General features: G+C 39.3%; 1 protein-coding gene across 1 annotated transcript in view; it reads right to left on the reverse strand.

The window, feature by feature from the left end:
• Positions 1–15,150, reverse strand: part of MSRA (methionine sulfoxide reductase A) — an 821,542-nt gene that overhangs the window by 321,154 nt on the left and 485,238 nt on the right. The window contains exon 4 of the mRNA XM_007938716.1: positions 3,302–3,406. Coding sequence (XP_007936907.1) covers positions 3,302–3,406 — 105 coding nt within the window. The remainder of the gene's footprint in view (positions 1–3,301; positions 3,407–15,150) is intronic.

Below are 15,150 nucleotides of genomic sequence, written 5' to 3' on the forward strand. Positions count from 1 at the left end.
TTTTTAGCAGAGTTCTGGAGCCCTGGAGGTCCAATGGTTAAGTAATCAGCTGCTAACCAAAAGATCAGCAGTTGGAACCCACCATGCACTCAACAGGAGAAAAAGTACAGCCATGGAAACCCTATGGGGCAGTTTTACTCTGTAAAACTCATAGAGTCACTATGAGTTGGGATCAACTTCACGGCAACAGGTTTAGGGTTTTTTCAGGTCTTCAGCAGAGTGCCTGGCAAACAGAGCAGACACAATATAAATGTTAACGAATGATTGATTTTTGCAGTAGTTTAAAGATATTAACAGAGAGTCTGATATTTTCATAAACCCCAATTCTTATTTGCCAAGAAAACTTCTAATCAAACTGTCAACAAGTCTTAAAGAAACAATTGTTAGTGTCCTCTACTCCACAAGTGAGTCAATGGTAAAACTATTAACCAAATGGTTTTTGAACCTCTGGTTTATAAAGCCAAATAAGTATGATTAACCAAGAATTACTGAATATAATGAATACAGTGATTGTTTACATTGAATGAGTGTATTAGTTGGGATTTTGTTGGTTGCTGTTATTGTTGTGACAGAAGCCCAACAAACTAGATTAAGCAAAAAAAAAAAAAAAAAAAGGAACCTAGTAGCTCTCCTACCTTGGAAATCTATCAGGAGAGTTCTGAAAACTGATGAAAGAGCTATGGGAATGAGGGGCCTCTGGGACTCAATGTCTCTTGTATGTTCTCTCTTACTGTCTCATCTCTCAGTGTCTCTGCCTATTTTGCGCCTTTGTTTCTGCTGTAGACAGGCTCTTAGCACATAGAGAGCAGCTCTAGATTGGTATCCCCAGCAAAACGAGATCTTTCTCTCTCATGTAACAACCCAGGGAAGGAATCTTAATTAGTTCTGCTTGAGTCACATTCCTATTCCTTGAATCAAACACCGTTCATAAGAGTAGGACAAGATATTTTGTTTGGCCAGGTCTGTGTCATGTCATGTATGAACTCCTTTGTCCAGTGAAGCAGAGTTTATTTTCAAAAGGGTCTTGGGAAACCTTGCAAGGCAGAAAAATATTGTTATTCTAGTCCATTATACTGATATCTAAAAAAGTACTTTGAATAATAACTTGAAAAGACAAGGTATCCTGTGATTTCATATGTGTGACTGTTACACTACATCAAGTACTACATGAATGGGAACAAATATATTCAAGGGTAAAAAAATTATCCTCCAATATCTGTAATTTGTCCAAAATATCAGTGGAAAAACATATCACTCAACAAATCAAAACATGCTATCCATAAACTCCACCATTAGCAATTTAGTCTTTTGTCTAACAGTATTGAAATCAAAAGAGTCTAGTCTGTGAAGTTTAACCCGATGGCCTCTGAGTGTATGGATCCTCTGTTAGAAACAAAATATCTCTGGAAGAATAGTAACCAAAGCTAATATCAGTCATTAAATACATTAATAGACAATAAACTATTAATTTCAAAAGCGATAGTTGAATTGTAAGGCCTGAGGCACAGTTGAGACAAGATTTAATAGTGGGGAGGAGGAGAATAGCAGGTCTTCCAAATTAGAATTTTCTAGAGATTCAAGGGCCATGACTAGTGACCAAATTAGCTGGGGTGTGTAAGTAAATATACGATAAAATGCAGAAGTTAAGAGAGGTATGGAGAGAGAAGTCTATGACAGATCATCCTCCTAGATATTTTGCCAGGACTGGGCCTACGGAGATTCTATCAGGACACACAGTGTTGTGGTTAGCCAGGCCAGAGATACCTACTCAACACTGTGAACCTCTGGGATAGTTTCCTACGATATTTCAGGCTTTCTTGGGCTCCAGATGCATGTCTTCATTAACAGTTTTGGAGCTCTGGTTATCACACCTTCATCCTTGGCTGTGACAGTTAAATGGGTGAATGGTTTGCTCCTTCAAGCTAGAAGACTTACCAGCATGAGGTCCTAACCATCACCACTCCTATTTACAATGCCCACTAGTCAGGTTCCTGTTTAGTCAAGCTTGTCTACCGCTTAGGCCTGCCTTCTTTATATGATATGACAATCCAGTACTCCAAACAGTAGTGACATGTGAGTCTTTTGATTATATACTAATCTTCTACCTCTCCTGTCCCATACTTCGTTCCTCCCCTACCAGGGATGAAAACCCTGCCCCTAGCTTTCTTCGTAGGTCCAGCCCTCAAGCTTTCATCTACCCTGGTGGATCTGCCTGAATCCCTGACCTGCTCTGCCTTGCTCTGGTTTATCAAGAGCTCTGCTCTACTGCTCCTGCTTTGGCTCTGACTTTTGGCTTCTGCCAAATCACTCTGGCTTTGGACAGTTCTTAGAACCAAAACTCAGAACCCATCAGCCTGTGCTGCTGGGGTCATATGAAGATTCCACCACAAAGCTTGACACACATCTGGAAACGCACATCTACCCGTCACTAGCCAGTCAACATTGCATACCCACTACACAAAAACCTGACACCAAAGGGAAAATATTTTTGCTAAACAGACTGATTGATAAATGAACAGGGGTTGTGAAAATCACATATATTATATAGGACTTCTTAGTTCATAAACTCCATAATATCAGATCATTATATTTGCAAAATGGTGCTTGTAAGGCTGATAAAACAAAATTTGGAAGCTGCTTTATTACTGAATGTTACAGTGATATTTGCCAACATGGGATTTTTGCATGTGTGTGCATTTAAATAAAATTTCTGCCCACCATTGTTTATTGCCAAAATATATTAATATCTCCATATACCAAACTCCAAAGAACACAAATGATGTATTTTAAAAACCAAAGCACTGTGGACCCACTGAATATTGCACTTTACCTTTATGTTCAATTTCTTTTCTTATCAATCACAGATATTAAGAAAACAAAAAAAACTGATAACGTCAAAAGACGAGAAAGGCTAAATTCAGGGAAATAAAAGAACCATAAATCAGGAAAACTTTGGAGCTGCTAGAAAGACACTTTAATTTTGTAGACAAAAGACTGCATTAAGGAGGAATAATGCAATAATCAAAGGTGAATGGATCTCTATTGTCTGGCGTCTTTCTCTGTGGGAATTTTCCCACCCCTGACAGCTGTAAAGGGGGGAGGGGCGCTGAATGTGGCTGCGCCTTTATTCTCTCACCCTCTTTCTCCCCAGCCCCTCCTCTTCTCCGTCAATAAATGTCTGCAATCATATTCTTGAGCTCCTGTGTGATTTCAAGGTTCATCTCTTCCATGCAGCTCAAATACTAATTATCCCAGCTGTAATTAGTAAGATAATTAAATACTGGCTCACTCATCACTCTACCTTGTGTCGGGTCATGATTCTCCCAGAAGACCTTGAGCAGTTCCTCAAAGCTGATGCGTTCTGGCTGGTACACAACTCGGACTACTTCTGCATGGCCGGTTTTTCCTTGAAAGGAACAGAACAACACACAACCAAAATTCACCGACAACATCAATTTATTACAAGTTATTTGTTCCAAAAGCCAATAAACACATCTGAAATTCTTCCCTCAAGAGGAAAGGTGCAAGGATAATTGTACTTTAACTCTCAGTTTCATCTAAATCCCTGTCACTGGTTCTTTTTCTAGAAAAGTACAGAGTTATCCTCTAGCAAGTTTCCTGAACATGATTGTGTTCCAATTTATTTTTTAAGTTCACGAGGAAACAAACTGGAGTTTGCATTTTTCTAATCTCACTCATGAAACCCGATAGAGTGAATCTGACATAGGGTTCAAGAAGGTTTGAAAACTCTGAAAAGTGAATGAGCCAATTTATTTTTTATCATCCTCTGCTATATGTAGTAAACTCTGCTGCACTACACAGGGAGATAGTGCCAGATAGAAAACCTATTTAAAAACAAAAAACAGGCTTATAACTGGTTCGCATTAGATAAATTAGTTAATAGAGGGACATATTTGCTGTGCTGTTAAACACTGAGGCAAGGGTCAGGTTGAAATACCCAGGGGATCTGTAAGTGTTTTCTCAGCCTAATTTGTCTCTGTAGTAAACTACTACTGTAGCAAATGAATCTTTGCAGTATTCGCTGTTAGTGGTTACCTATCCTCAAAGGTAGCCCTGGGTTTAGGGAACCAGGGGTTTGCAGTACCATTTCCACCTATGGAATACATATCCTTTCTTATTTTATAGTTTTAGGATATGGTAAATAAGAGTCCCCTCCAAACTAAATTCACCTCTATATTATTTTCCTTTCCCATCTCAACTTAGCCTGCAAAGGTTTTTGTTTATTTTTTCTCCTTATGTTAGTTACTTCACTTTAACTTTCACAACTATCTGATGATATGGGAGCTCTGGTAGCATAGTGGCTAAGACACTTGCCTACAAACCAGACGGCTGGCGGTTCAAACCCACCAGCCACTCCTCGGAAGGAAGGTTGGGCAATCCTACTTCCGTAGTGATACTGCCTCAGAAACCCAAGGAGGGGTCGCTATGAGTCGGGTTTGACTCGACGGCACATAACAACAACAACAACAAATCTGATGATATAGACAAACCAAACCAAACCCACTGCCATGGAGTGGATTCAAACTCATAGTGACCTCCATTGGGTTTCCAAGGCTGTAAATCTTTATGGAAGTAGATTGCCTCATTTTCTTCCCACAGAACAGGTGGTGGGTTTGAATCACTGATCTTAGCTCCAAATGTCTTACCCACTATGTCACCAGAGCTCCTTGATGATATAGACAAGGAAGGTAAAAATCTCCATTTTACAGATGGAAAAAGAGAGATACAAATTAGTAGATTTATCCAAGGTCACACAACTAGTGAGTTACTGGGTCATTACCTGAAGAAATGCTTTCTGATTTCTTGTCCAGGTTTCTTTCCAATACATCAAAGCAAAGAGAGCAAGGTAAACATTTAGAACATGGATCCAGAAAAGAGAAGAAATCTATTAATTACTTTTAACCTTTCTTTTATTATTTAAATTTCTTTCTGATTGTAGAAACAATATTTGTAAATGTGAGAGGCTTAGAAAATGTAGAGAACTATGAAGAAAAGAAAAGAAAAATCATCTATAATCCTATCATATAAAATGATTACTATCAATATTGGGAGCTCTGGTGGCATAGTGCCTAAGGCATTTGACTGCTAACCAGAAGGCTGCTGGTTCAAACCCACCAGCCACTCCTCGGAAGGAAGGTTGAGCAATCTACTTCCATGAAGATACTGCCTCTGAAACCCAAGGAGAGGTCCCTATGACTTGGAACCAACTGGATGGCAGTGAGTTTGGTTTCTTTTTTTTTTTTTTCATACTATCAATATTTGTGTGTCTCTTAATAGACATGTACCAGATATACACACATGCCACTCCATACAAAAATTATTTTATGTGATCATTGAATCTTATCCCACTTGCCAGTATACTGTATTTCCCCATGTCATTGAAATTTTTAGAAAACATCATTTATAATGAGTTCATCACACTCCATTAGATGGAGTTACCTATGCAATCACCTGGGCAATTAGATTGAATTTTTAAGTACAAATATATTGTATATAAATAGTTTTCCAGATTTCTTAGGCTGTCTCAATCGACATTAAAATAAGCAGAATTTCTAAGCCAATGTTTATAATATTTTTAAGTTTCTTGATATCTAGTGCCAAACTGTTTTTCAATTTTCTCTCCCATCAGTATCATCTTTGAGGGCCAATCTCAGTCACTATTACAATATTTCTAATCCTTAGCAATTTATAGCTGGAAAATAGTATACTATTGTTACATATTGAATGAATTCAATTAGTAGTAAGGTAAAAATTTTTTATGATTAATTAGCAATTTTAATTTATTATTTGGTCTAATTTTTATTCCTGACCTTTTTACATCAGGTTATCAATGTTTCATTATTAACTTGTTAGTCTGCACAATTTGTATTTGAACAGTCATGCAAGGTAGCAATCTCAATAGATTTTATGCTAAGATATATGAAAAGAATGATAGTGGGGAATTATGAGAAGATGCATTAAGTATAGTAATCATATCATTGTAAAACCACTTTTGATCTACTTTAACAATCTTATTATCTTGTATTTTGAAATGTTTAAAGGAACAAATCAACTATATAAACATTAGAACCCTTTAGCAACAGTATGTTATATGACAGATATATTTGGTAAGAAAAGCATTGAAACCACAATAGAAATAAAGGCAAAAGATGTAAACAGGCAATTCACATAGGAAGAAATAATATGAAAAATGCTCATCATTGTTGTTGTTAGGTGCAGTCAAGTCTGCTCCCACTCATAGTGATCCACTGTACAACAGAATGAAACACTGTTTGGTCCTGTGCCAGCACATCATTAGTGATAAAATAAATGTATATTAAGATATTAAAATGCCATATTTTACTTATTACATTTTGTAAAAATGCTTAAAAGTGAACCTAGGGCTATTGAGTATACAATGAAATTGGTACATTTATGTGACTGGTGGCAGTTTATTGAAACCCATTGGCATATGTAGCTAGAACCATAAAGATGTTCACTCATCTTAGTTAGTGGTCAAGAAATCTATCCCAGAGATACAGCCTCAAATAATGGAAAAAAATATGTATACACACAAAAAAAATGTACTTCATCACTATTACAATAGTAGAGTACTCTTAAGAAAACAAAAATCAAACAAAAAGAGAAAAAAATTATGGTGTAGTCACATGATGAAATATTTTATAACCATTAAAATATAATGTCCTAACCACAGCAACTACTAACCAAAAAGATCAGTGGTTTAAACCCAGTAGTCACTCCATGGGAGAACGATGTGGCAGTCTGCTTCCATGGAGATTACAGCCTTGGAAACCTTATCAGGTTTTTTAGGACCCTCTGTCCTACAGAGTCTCTATAAGTTGGAATTGGCTCTATGGCAATGGGTTTAACCATAGCAAAAGCCATTGCTATTTACTTTATACTGACAATTTGGCAGGTACTTGATGTCATTTAACGTTCATAACAATATTTCAAGAAAAATCTGGTCCCCATCTGTAACCAAGGCTCTCAATAAGTTTTCTCACACAAAGTTCCCTCAGCAAGTAAGTGGCAAAGTTCAGTCAAGATTTAAATCAAAGGTGAAGCTTGGGCTACTTCTATAATCCTGTGCTAGGCTCTTCAGTGTACAAAGCCAAAGTCACCTTGTGACTGGAAATGTCATGTAAGAAATGGCCCAGATTAAGAAATCAAGGCTGTATAGTAATCAACACTGAGGCTGTCAAGAATATTGTGTAGATTTAGGCTTTTCCTTTCTAGCAATACGGGATCAAGAAAGATTTCCACCCACTAACAAACATTTTCAGACATCATCTGAGTACTGACATGATTTGTGGAGAGGTTTAAAGAAGCTTGGTTGTTTCAAAGAAACTGCTACCATTAAAATTCAAGATCCATCTGCATTGATAAATAGTGCTGAGATGCCCTCGCCAAACTCACCTTTAAGTTTCTTTACTTTATTTCTCCAAAGTAAAAGAACTTGTGTAAAAATACACAGTGCAAATGATCAAAAGGATTAAGGGAATATGAACCACTTACAGAAATGCCCACACTTTACAGAAACTAACCAACGTGCTAGCCTAATTTGATTTCAGAGACCAATCTGTAAACACTTTCTTGTGCTTCCAGTGATAAAAGGCCATTTCATAAAAATACTCTGAGCTGTGTCTTCACATAACATCGTGTAAATAGCATGATAGATGTGATGTGCAAATGTGCCTGTTAAAAAATCACAGCAGCGTTATAGGTGCTTTAAAAATTATTGTTCAAAAATATCTTTAAAGTAAAAATGAAAAGGATGTATATTCTCTCTGAGCATTTTTCTCTGTTGCTTTATTCCATAATCTCAGAGGAAGATGAACAAACTCAGAGGGATAGATTATGGGTGGCCATTTCTTACAGGAGGGGGACATAGAAATGTTCTTCAGGTAGAAAAGTCAGGCTTTCTGGACTCATCCAGAGCTACATGGAGGTTGAGTCATCCACAGAGCCAGATGCTTTTAAAGAGAACCCCAAGATAAATAAGCCATTTTTAAAAGTCCTATTTCATGGTTTTCCATCTTATGAGGACACTATCATCTTCAACTCTTCTGGGTCAGTATGATTAGGTTTTGGACTTGTAAGGAGAAAAGGGAGAGCAGGAAGTTGGCCTATCCAGTAGACAAGAATAGAAGAAAACTAGAGAGCTCAGTGAGATGTGTGAGCAAGTGGGTGGTAGAGGGAGGCAGTGTTGTGCACTGGAGAGAAATACCCCCTAGAAAACCTGACTCCCTGGATCTGCATTCTGGCTCTGTCATTTGGCAGCTGTGTGGCATTGCCACAACCAAGAGGAGAAGAAGCTGATTCAAATTACAGATCCCTAAACAAATGAGCTGTGCCTTTACTGTGGGACCCAGACCTATTGTTGAAGCCCTGGTGGTGTAGTGGTTAAGTACTTGGCTGAAAACCAAAAGGTTGGTGGTTCAAACCCAGCAGCTTCTCCATGGGAGAATGATGTGGCAGTCTGCTTCCATGAAATTTACAGCTTTGGAAATGCTATGGCGGTTCTACTCTGTCCCATAGGGTTACTATGAGTTGGAATTGACTCAAAGGCAATAGGTTTGGTTTGGTGTAACCCTCTATGTCTGTTTCCTTATCTGAAAAATGGGAGATTGGAATAGTACCTGACACATAGTATATAATTCTATGTGGCTTTTTATTATAAGTTATAATTATTCTCTAACCACCTGTGACAGAATGGAAAAGGCTAAAATTGAAGTAACAAGAAGTACCTTAAACCATAAAACTAAATACTTAGTATTTACTTGATGGTGATCCCAGGTCTCCTACTTTTTTAGATGAGAATAAAAATAACCTATCTGACAGGATAGTCATAAAGATTAGAGTAATATGTGAAAATGTATGTGGGTGGGATATACACATGACAAGTACACCATGCACAAAAGTCAGGTTTTTATGATTATTACAATATGTACTCTTTTGTTGTTTCTTAAAATGGATACCTAGACTAAACTCCAGGAGAAGAAACTCCAAGGGAAAGTATCCAATTTTGATTTTATTCACCCACTCATTGTAGAAATATTGGTTGAGTATTGTACTTAGTTGAATATTGTCCCCCCAAAATCCATGCCTGCCTGGAACCTCAAAACATGACCTTATTTGGAAATAGGATGCTTGCAGATATTAGTTAAGATGAGGTCATACTGGATTAGTGCGGGCTGTCATCACATTACACCCAGAACTAGCATGATAAGCAAATCAAACATGAACTAAGACTCATACTCCATATTCTATGTAGAAATGGTAGCTCTTCCCAACAGAGTGGGGAAATATTATGCAGAGGAAATTTCTATATGGAGAATGGCCAGTAACAGTGGTAGTATTTGTTTGGTGGTGATCAATAGGACCATCTGCACCAAGAACAGCTTGAGCTATCGAGGGGTTCTTGGAAGTAGGTTCATTTACCTGACCAAAAGAGGGTTCCAAGGGTGAGCCAGCTGATCAGCAGACCCACATGGTCTGTGTAGCTTCCCAGGTTTTCCTCCTTATGTCAACATCTGGCCTATGGCCACCACATCACAGTCAACAGGGTTCTTGTCTAGATCCAGACCACTGGGCATGACTCATACCAAGGAAGCATAAGCTTGGGAGTTAAAGTGCCTGGGCTGACATCCTGGGATTACCCCTGACCACTCAACAGCTGTGTGATGTTGGCAAAGTTTTTCACTCTCTGGGCTTTAGTTTCCTTATCTATAAAATGAGGACATTAATCATATGTATCTCACAGGACTAGATGAGGGTTAGTTAAATAATCTATGAAAAGCATTTAGAACAGTTTGGCCCATTATATATGGTAAGAACTCAACCAATAAAAGCTATTCATTGCAGTAGTACTGTTATATTGTTACTATCACTATTACTGGTCATGTTGTCAAAAAGTACCAGTCCCTAAAAAAGAATATCAAGCTTGGCAAATTAGAAGGTCAGTGAAAAAGGGGAAGACACTCAACAAGATGGATTGACACTGTGGCTACAACGATGGCCTCAAGTATAGCAAGGATTGTGAGGATGGTGCAGGACTGGGCACTGTTTTGTTCTGTTGTACACAGGGTCATCATGAGTCAAAACTAACTTCATGGCACTTAACAATAACAACAACTACCACTACTATTATTTCATAAATGGTGAGACTGAGACAAGGAATTTCTATTTTTACAAGATTCCTCAGGTGATTTTTAATAATAACTAAAGAGTCCATGTATACTCCTCAAGTAGCCAGCTCTCAACCTTTACTCTTCTGCATCCCAACACTCACCATCTTAATTATTAGGAAGCACACAGGAGCCCCTAAAACCTTAAGGAAGGAAGGAAGGCAGGCAGGAAGGATTAGAGTGACAGAGAGGGTAAGATGAAGGACAGAAAGGAAAAGGGGAGAGGAGGAAACAGGGGAAAGGAGGGAGAATATTTACCCATGATACCCATCAGCTACTCCTTGGAAGGAAGGTTGGGCAATCTACTTCCATAGTGATACTGCCTCAGAAACCCAAGGAGGGGTCGCTATGAGTCAGGTCCGACTCCATGGCAAATAACAACAACAACAACAAAGAGCTGTAGTATGACTGAGTAGGATGGGTGAATAGGGAAGTATAAGACTTTATCCTTAGGGAAATTATTCCCTTGTAATAATAACACTATGAATAGCTAACTTATGTAGTGCTTAAGGCCTTTGACTGCTAACCAGAAGGCTGGAGGTTCAAACCCACCAGCCACTCCTCAGAAGGAAGACTGGGCAATTTACTTTTGTAACGATATGACCTCAGAAACCCAAGGAGGGGTCACTAGGAGTCAAAATCGACTCAACGGCAGTGAGAATACCACCAAAAAACCTCCTGTCATCAAGTTGATTCCAACTCATAGTGACCCTATAAGACAGAGTAGAACTGCCTCAGAGGGTTTCCAAGCTGTAATCTTTAGGGAAGCAGACTGCCACATCTTTATCCTGCAGAGGAGATGGTGGGTTCAAACCACCAACCGTTTGGTTAACAGTCCCATGCTTTAACCACAGTGCCATAGGGTTCCTTGTTAACTTATGTAGCATTTATTAGAAACCAACACATTATTTTAAACACTTTATATGTATTAACAAGTTTAATTCTCACAAAAACCCTAACATAGGTAATATAATTTCCATTTTTAATGAGAAAATTTAGACATAGAAAGGTAAAGGAACTTTTCCAGTCACAAAAAATATTAAGTAATGGAGACTGGACTTCAGCCAAGTCTAATATGGCTCATACTCATGTTGTTGTTGTTAAGTGCCATCAAGTCGGACTTGACTCATAGTGACCCACTCCTTGGGTTTCCGAGGCAGTATCACTATGGAAGTAGATCGCCCCATCTTCCTTCCAAGGAGTGGCTGGTGGGTTTGAACCACCAGCCTTCTGGTTAGCAGTCAAGTGCCTTAGGCACTATGCTACCAGAGTTCACAGGTTCATACTCATAGACAGCGAGAGAACAGCATAAGTTTGATTTACAACCACCTAACCACCTTAAAGGAGCTCCGATGGCATAGTGCCTAAGGCATCTGACTGCTAACCAAAAGGCTGGTGATTCAAACCCACCAGCTACTCCATAGAAGACAGACTGGGCAATCTACTTCTATAAAGATTTACTGGCTCAGTAATCTTACACAGATACCAATGATACAAAATATCCTCAATCCTTACAGAAGACAGACATAGAGTAATCCCTCACAGACAGGCAGACACTGTGGGAAAGCGCTCCAATGGATCTACCAACTCAGGACCATAGTACTGGGGGACACCAGACTCAATTGGCACAACAAAATACACAAAAGTTGTGTTCCTCATCCTACATTGGGTGAGTAGTGACTAGGGTCTTAAAAGCTTTCAAGTGGCCATCTAAGATGCAGCAAATGGACTCCTATCATTGGAAGGAAAGAAGGGTGCAAAGAAACAAAGGCATTTGGAAGCAATCAGCTCCAGCACACGACGGGCCTTGTGATAGTTGGAACTGTGTGTCAACTTGCCTGGACCACAATTCTGTGTGGTTTAAGCTGTTGTGATGTGGTTATTCCCATGATGGGATCAGATGATTATGTTTTGAGCAGGCAATCTGTTGAAAGGCAGTTTCCCTAGGGGTGAGGCCTGCTTCCAGTATATCTGTGGACATCCTAGGAAGAGAGACATTCTTCTGTGGATTGGGATTCTGTTTTGCTGCCTACAACTGTCTGTTAGTGAACAGTCCACCATTCAGCCTGGAAATCTTGGATTTGTCATTCGTTGGAGTCAATAGCTGGTGTACTGCCTGCCAGCCTTGAGCTCCTCAGCCCCTGCAGTTGAAAAAGTTGGGAAAAGCCTCCAGCTTGACATGAAAAAGCCTCTAGCTTCACATTTGATCCAGGAACTTTGGACTTGCCAGCTTCTATAAGTATGTAAGCCAATTTCATAAGATAAATTTCTCTCTATACATATACATATATATATATACATATACATATATACATATATATATATATATATATATATAAGCTTTACTATTTTTTCTTTCTCTGGAGAACCCAGCCTAACACATTTGGTACTGAGAGTGATTCTAGAGAGACAAAATCATAAGGATGGGCTTCCTAAATTGGTTCTCCAGTTTGATTAATCTTAAAGACACTAGTGACCCTGTCTCTGTTAGTAAAGAGGGCCCTGCTAATCTGTGGCATGAGGTGGCAACACTAATATGCAAAATAACACAACCAATAGATCAAGTACTTGTGAGAAGTGACACTCTGGGTGATTGGATATTTGATACGTTTCTGCGATTTTCTCAGCATGAGGAGTATAAAGAAGCTGGTTGGTTGGTCCTACTTACACTAGATAAAGTGGTGAAAGAGCAAGATGAGCTCAGAGCTGCTGAGTCTTGGCTTAAACGATGCATAAAAGACCTCAGTTCTTCCAGTTGTGCTCTGAAAGAATGTCTTATATCTTCTAATAACAGAGTAGATATTTCTGAAAACCAAACCTAGAGTCTTATTGTAAGGGTGGCTGAATTACAACGCCAATTAAATTACCAACCAGAATGGTGTCTGAAGTTAAGGTAAGGGCACTGATTGGGAAAAAATGGGATCCTGAAACCTGCAATGGCAACATATGGGCAGAAAATAGTCAGGAAGATCAGGATATGGAGCCTGTAAATTCTATTGAATCTCTCCCATCTGAAGGGATTACATTAAAACCATTATCCCTTCAACCTCAGTTTGATAGGATTAGCCTAACTGTTCCTGCTTGGTCATTGCCTGAGGCAGAGGCCATGGAAAACATTGCTGAATGTTCTCAGGAACTGCCCTAACCACCCATTGTTTCTGTTAGACCTACAACTAAAGTTAAGTCCAAGCAAGCCCCAAAAGGTGAAATAGAAAGTGTGATTGAGGAAGGGGTACGCTACACCCAAAAAGACCCACTTGATTTTGCTAACATGTACAGACAGAAACCTGGAGAATATGTATGGGAATGGCTACTGAGGGTGTGGGATAATGGTGCAAGGAATGTAAGATTGAATCAGTCTGAGTTTATTAATTTAGGTCCACTAAGTATGGACTCTTCATTCAGTGTTTCAGCTGGAGAGGTTAGGAAAGGATCTAATAGTTTATTTGGTTGGCTTACTGAGGCATGGGTTATGCGGTGGCCTACCTTAAGTCAAGTTGAAGTACCAGATCTGCCTTGGTATAATGTAGAAGAAAGTATCCAGAGGCTGAGGGAAATTGGCCTGTTAGAATGGATTTATCAGATTAGACCCCGGGAGCCAGAAATGGAGAGTCCAGAAGACATGCCTTTCACCAGTACAGTGAGGAATAAATTTGGAAGGGAGCTCCAGCATCCTTGAAGACTGCTGTGATTGCTATTTTATGTAAACCTGATTTGACAGTGGGAACTGCCCTAATTGAACTAAGACACTTAACTATGATGGGGCTGATTGGACCTTGTGGTAGTAGGGGCAAAGTGGCAGCAGTTAATTGACAAAGGCAAGGTGGGTGAGGTTACCATAATGGACAGCAGAGTCGGAACAGTAATCTGAATAGTCTGACTTGTGTGGAATTATGGCATTGGCTTCTTGCTCATGGTGTTCCTAGTAGTGAAATACATGGCAAGCCTACTAAATATTTACTTGATCTGTATAGGCAGAAGAATTCTAGATCACGTGAACAGAAACCTAGATTGAATCACCAGAATACAGAGTCACAACCTCTCAATCAATTCCCAGACTTGAGTCAGTTTACAAACCCACAACCCCTTGAATGAAGGGGAGGCCAGGTCCCTTTGAAGAAGGACCCATTACATTGCCAAAAATTTATAATGTCAGTCTTTCTCCTAGCCTTCCCCAAAGGGATCTGAGGCGTTTTATGAGAGTGACTGTTCATTGGGGAAAAGGGAATAATCATACTTTTCAGGGATTACTGGACATTGGCTCTAAATTGTCACTAATTCCAGGAGACCCAAAGCGTCATTGTGGCCCACCTGTCAGAGTGGGGGCATATAGAGGTCAAGTTATTGATGGAGTCTTAGCTAAGGTGCATCTAACAGTGGGTCCAGTAGGTCCCTGAACCCATCCTGTGGTGATTTCTTCCATGCCCAAATGCATAATTGGAATAAATATACTGAGCATTTGGCACAATTCCCATATTGGGTCCCTGACATGTGAAGTATGGGCTATTATGGTAGGAAAAGCCAAGTGGAAGCCATTAGAACTGCCTCTACCTACAAAAATAGTAAACCAAAAGCAATACCACATCCCTTGAGGGGTTGCAGAGATTACTGCCACCATTAAGGACTTGAAGGAATGCAGGGGTGGTGATTCCCACCACATCCCCATTTAATTCGCCTACTTGGCCTGTGGAAAAAGCAGATGGATCTTGCAGAATGACAGTAGATTATCATAAACTTAATCAGGTTGTGACTCCATTTGCAGCTGCTGTTCTCCTGATGTGGTTTCATTGCTTGAGCAAATTAGTACAAATCCTGGTACTTGGTATGCAGCTATTGATCTGGCCAATGCCTTTTACTCAATACCAATTTCAAAAGACCATCAGAAGCAATTTGCCTTCAGCTGGTGAGGCCAACAGTATACTTTCACAGTCTTTCCTCAGGG

Source organism: Orycteropus afer, unplaced genomic scaffold, assembly GCF_000298275.1.
Source record: "Orycteropus afer afer isolate SDZICR_OR568_19922 unplaced genomic scaffold, OryAfe1.0 scaffold00053, whole genome shotgun sequence".
In the NCBI taxonomy this organism is placed as follows: Eukaryota; Metazoa; Chordata; class Mammalia; order Tubulidentata; family Orycteropodidae; genus Orycteropus; species Orycteropus afer.